The 4,319-nt window shown below is 40.4% G+C and overlaps 1 protein-coding gene across 1 annotated transcript; it reads right to left on the reverse strand.

The window, feature by feature from the left end:
- Positions 1–3,141: 3,141 nt before the first annotated feature.
- LOC149753639 (uncharacterized) lies at positions 3,142–3,609 on the reverse strand. The gene has a single exon (XM_089930335.1). The coding sequence runs from the start codon at positions 3,607–3,609 to the stop codon at positions 3,142–3,144; it is 468 nt and encodes a 155-aa protein (XP_089786461.1).
- Between the last annotated feature and the right edge of the window lie 710 nt (positions 3,610–4,319).

The raw sequence follows: 4,319 nt of genomic DNA on the forward strand, positions 1-4,319 counted from the left end.
CATTCAGGCTTGCCCGTTTAGGTTGAGGGGGCATGATAGCTGGCTTGATTCATGCTAGCTGTCACGCCTCCGGCCCGAGATCGCGAGCCGGGGGTCCGCGCCAACCGCCTCACACCCGTAGGAAACTCTCCTTACGAGCATGCAAGGCATCTAAACCAAACATCTCAATTATATATATATCTAAAATAATTCAGCTGAAATAAATGCAATCCTACTCCATTGACTGACCTAAATTATATAGTCTCACAGTTCTAAATACGCAGCGGAACAATAAAGATAAAACATCAATTTAAATAAGCCTAATATAGGATAACTTGTGCTTCAGTTCTTCTAGTCGCTCTCTCATTTTAAATCCCCGATAGGTTAGTTCTCGGAATCTGTAAAACAACAAGAAATTGTATAATGAGCTAGACAGCCCAGTAAGTAATAAACACCTTAACTAGTCAATTCATATAATAACATAAAATATAAATATAAATTACGATGAATCAACGTAATAACATAATCAATTCCTTTTCAAGCACAAATTCATTAAAATTCGTATTTTTCAAAATATCTATATACATAATCATAAATTTGATTCGAAACAAATCACATTCATCTCATCAGCCTTTAGCTACGACCACACTTATACCATGTGGCTAGGTCAGAAATTGAACCGCACTTATACCCTGCGGAGTGGGCCAGAATACCGCACTTATATCCTGCTGAGTGGGCCAGAATACCATACTTATACCCTGTGGTGGGGCTAGAATTGCCAATGTATAACCTCCAATTAGCAGGGTACAGAACATAGTCAGGCTGTGAGTTCCAAATCTAATGCACATCAAAATTCTTTTTGTAACAAAATAGATATATCATAATCCGATCTAAATATGCATATACGATGCAAGAACAGTAAATATAACAATAGTCCGAAAAATATTATTGCAGTTCACATATCCATTTTTTATTCAAATCATCATCTCGTAAATTCATAAATCACATATAAATTCATTAACAATTTATTTAATTCAAAAATAATATTATATAAATGAAGAGTCTAGAAAAGGCAGTTCATTACTTACATCGAACACGATCCACAACAAATCCAATTAATCTCACAAATCCCTCGCAGGACCTAATATCAAAAAATCATATTCTTCTTTTAAAATTCATCACAATATATATAAAACTTAAATTTTAACATTCTCCGAAGGGCCGACTCTGCAGAAGTGTCTAGCACCTTGGGTTCGGGTTTGGATTCGGGTTCATACCTGTAAACCACTCTCCTCCCTTTATTTAATTATTATTATTTTTTTTTCTTTCTTTCTTTCTTTTCTTTTTCTTTCTTTTCTTTTCTTTTCTTTTCTTTTCGTTTTCTTTTCATTTTTTTTTCTTTTCTTCTCTTCTCCGGAACCTTCTCCCAACTTCTTTCTTCCTTCCCCTCTTTCTTTCTTCTTTCTTTTTTTCTTCCTCCTCCTCCTCTTCTCCCGACTTCTTCTCCTCCCCCCCTTTCTTTCTTCTTCTTTCTTCTCCCACGAAGGGAGGTCAGCGAGCTCGGGAGACGTCAAGTCGAGGCCGGCGGCGCCTGCGGCGGCCGGCTCTCTCCTTCTTCCCGCGGAGGAGGTATGCGCACGGGAGAAGAGGAAAAGCCCGCAGCAGTCGGCCTTCTCCTTCTTCCCTCTCTTCTCCTTTCTTTCTTTCTCTCTTACTCCTTCCACTATTCCTTCTATGTTTTCACTGAACAGAGAAGAGGAACAAGGGAAGGTGGTGCTCTCCGGTCCTCAAGGTGGCCGCCACTGAGGGCCGGCGACGCCTGTGGCCGAAAGCATGCCGACTGCCACAAGTGCCTCCCCCTCCTTTTCCTTCTCTCTCTCTTCTTCTTCTTCTTCTTTTATCAAATGGTATAACAAAGCGGTGAAGCTAGAATCCTTACCTCAGCCCCGGCGAAGATCTGGCGGCTCCCTTCCGGCGGCAAACAGAGGAAGAAGATCACCCGAAAAAGAAATTCGGCTTCGATGGCTCCTTCTCTCTCTCTCTCTCTCTTTCTCTTTCTCTCTCTCGGGCAGCTGCACGTTGGGGTCCGGCGGCTTTTCTTCAGATGGCCTCACAAGAGAAGGAGAAGAAGCCCTAAAACAGGGCTTCCTTCTTCTTCGGGCACGTGAGGCTGAAACTTGAGACTGGGCCGGTCAAATGGACCGGGCCCAGTTCCAGGGTCTCACATCCTTCCCCCCTTAAAAAAAAAATTCATCCACGAATTTTTCATAAATGCAGTTGAAGAGTAGAGAATACTTCTTCTAAACTAAGTTATAACACTCTTCAAATCAAAGTCGTTTTATCTGACTAATGTCACATAATTCTATTCACCACACTTTCTCTGCACACACAGAATTAAACCTCAACATACTCGTGTCAAGTCTAAATTTTTTTTTTAGAATTACTTGCTTATTGGTACATTCATTATTATGTCTTCATCCGTGTGAACACTTTCGAAATTTAAAAGTTTATATTCTTCTTTTGACAATTAATCAAAAATGTTATGTAACTATTTAATCTTTTCTAGCAGCATAATGAGTTGTCTAACAAAGAACAGTGGGTATGGCTAGACAATAAATAGAAATAAATATTGGGACTAGATTAATACCTGTCGTCAACACATTAGAAGCCTGTGCATCTTGCTGTGTAAGTGCAAATACTCTTTCTTGAGTCTTTGGCCCCTGGTTTTCTTCCATTGCCTGAGTAGATCTATTCTCATTTCTTTGTGGGCAGTCTGCAATTTTATGACCTATCTTACCGCATCTAAAGCAGGCATCGGTGTTCCAATGGCAATCCTTGTCAGCATGAGCCTTACCACATCTAGAACATTTATTGATATTCATCTGCTTAGGGTTGTCACTCGTTGATTTCTTGTTTGAACTTTCAGCATTTTCATTGCTCTGCCCCTGAAATTCATTCGATCTATTCCTCTTCTTTTGATTTTTTCCCTTTCCAATCGTTCATCATTAACTTCCCTTTCAATTATTAAAGCCTTATTTACCACAGCTGCATAGGCAGTCAATTCATAAGGTACCACTTGTTTTCTAATTTCAGTCTTTAGTCTCATCTCAAATTTATGCGCTTGATCTAGCTCATCCTCGACTAACTTTAGAACAAATTTGGCTAGCTCGGTATAGCTTCGTATTCTGCAACAGTCATATTTCTTTGCTTTAGATGAATAAACTCTTGCTCTTTTTGCATCCTTACACTCCGAGAAAAATACTTATCATAAAATGCTCCTCGTAATTTTTTCCAAGTGAGTGGCTCCCTATCTTGCTCATATTTATGTTCCAACATCCGCCACCAGTTGAATGCCTCACCTTGCATCATGTATGATGCAAACAAAATCTTTTCATCATCCTGGCATCTCAAGACAGCAAATGCTTTTTCCATATCTGTAAGCCAATTGTCTGCTTCCAACGGTTTTGTAGTCCCCTTGAAAGCTGGAGGAGCCAGCCTCTTAAATTCAGCTATACTGCTACGCTGTTCACACTGTTCCCCTCGTCCTTGCTGTGGTTGTGTCTGGGGCAACTGCGCTTGTTGTTGGAGCAACTGTTGTTGCATCTGCATAAGGCCCACTATGGTCTGCATAACCTGGCATAGGCCCGGCTCTTGTTGTCCTGAGTATCACTAGCAGGATTGACGACTCTCTCCTGCTGAGGGGTGTTACCAACTTGTTGGGGTGTGCTGTCATTTTGCGGGTTGGGTGCCTTATTAGTAGCTCTGCGAGTAGTCTTTTTCTCGTCCGACATGGAGGCATCCTGACCTATGTCTATCAGATAGCAGCATGCCAATAATAAGCTTACCAGTTCATTACAAGTACATAGAATGGTTACTACAATCATCATAAACTAACGTCCCAATGTTCCTAGTGTCTACCCATCTACACTCATGTCATGTCAGATTTTCTTATCTCATAATTTATCCAATTATGCTCTGATACCATAAAAGTTGTCACGCCTCCAGCCCGAGATCGCGAGCCGGGGGTCCGCGCCAACCGCCGCACACCTGTAGGAAACTATCCCTACGAGCATGCAAGGCATCTAAACCAAACATCTCAATTATATATATATCTAAAATAATTCAGCTGAAATAAATGCAATCTTACTCCATTGACTGACCTAAATTATATAGTTTCACAGTTCTAAATATGCAGCAGAACAATAAAGATAAAACATCAATTTAAATAAAGCCTAATCTAGGATAACTTATGCTTCAATTCTTCTAGTCGCTCTCCCATTTTAAATCTCCGATAGGTTAGTTCTCGGAATCTGTAAAACAACAAGAAATTGTACAATGAG

This window comes from Phoenix dactylifera, chromosome 4 (genome assembly GCF_051530095.1).
Source record: "Phoenix dactylifera cultivar Ajwa chromosome 4, Ajwa_hap1_PhDact_Kaust_v1.1, whole genome shotgun sequence".
In the NCBI taxonomy this organism is placed as follows: domain Eukaryota; kingdom Viridiplantae; phylum Streptophyta; class Magnoliopsida; order Arecales; family Arecaceae; genus Phoenix; species Phoenix dactylifera.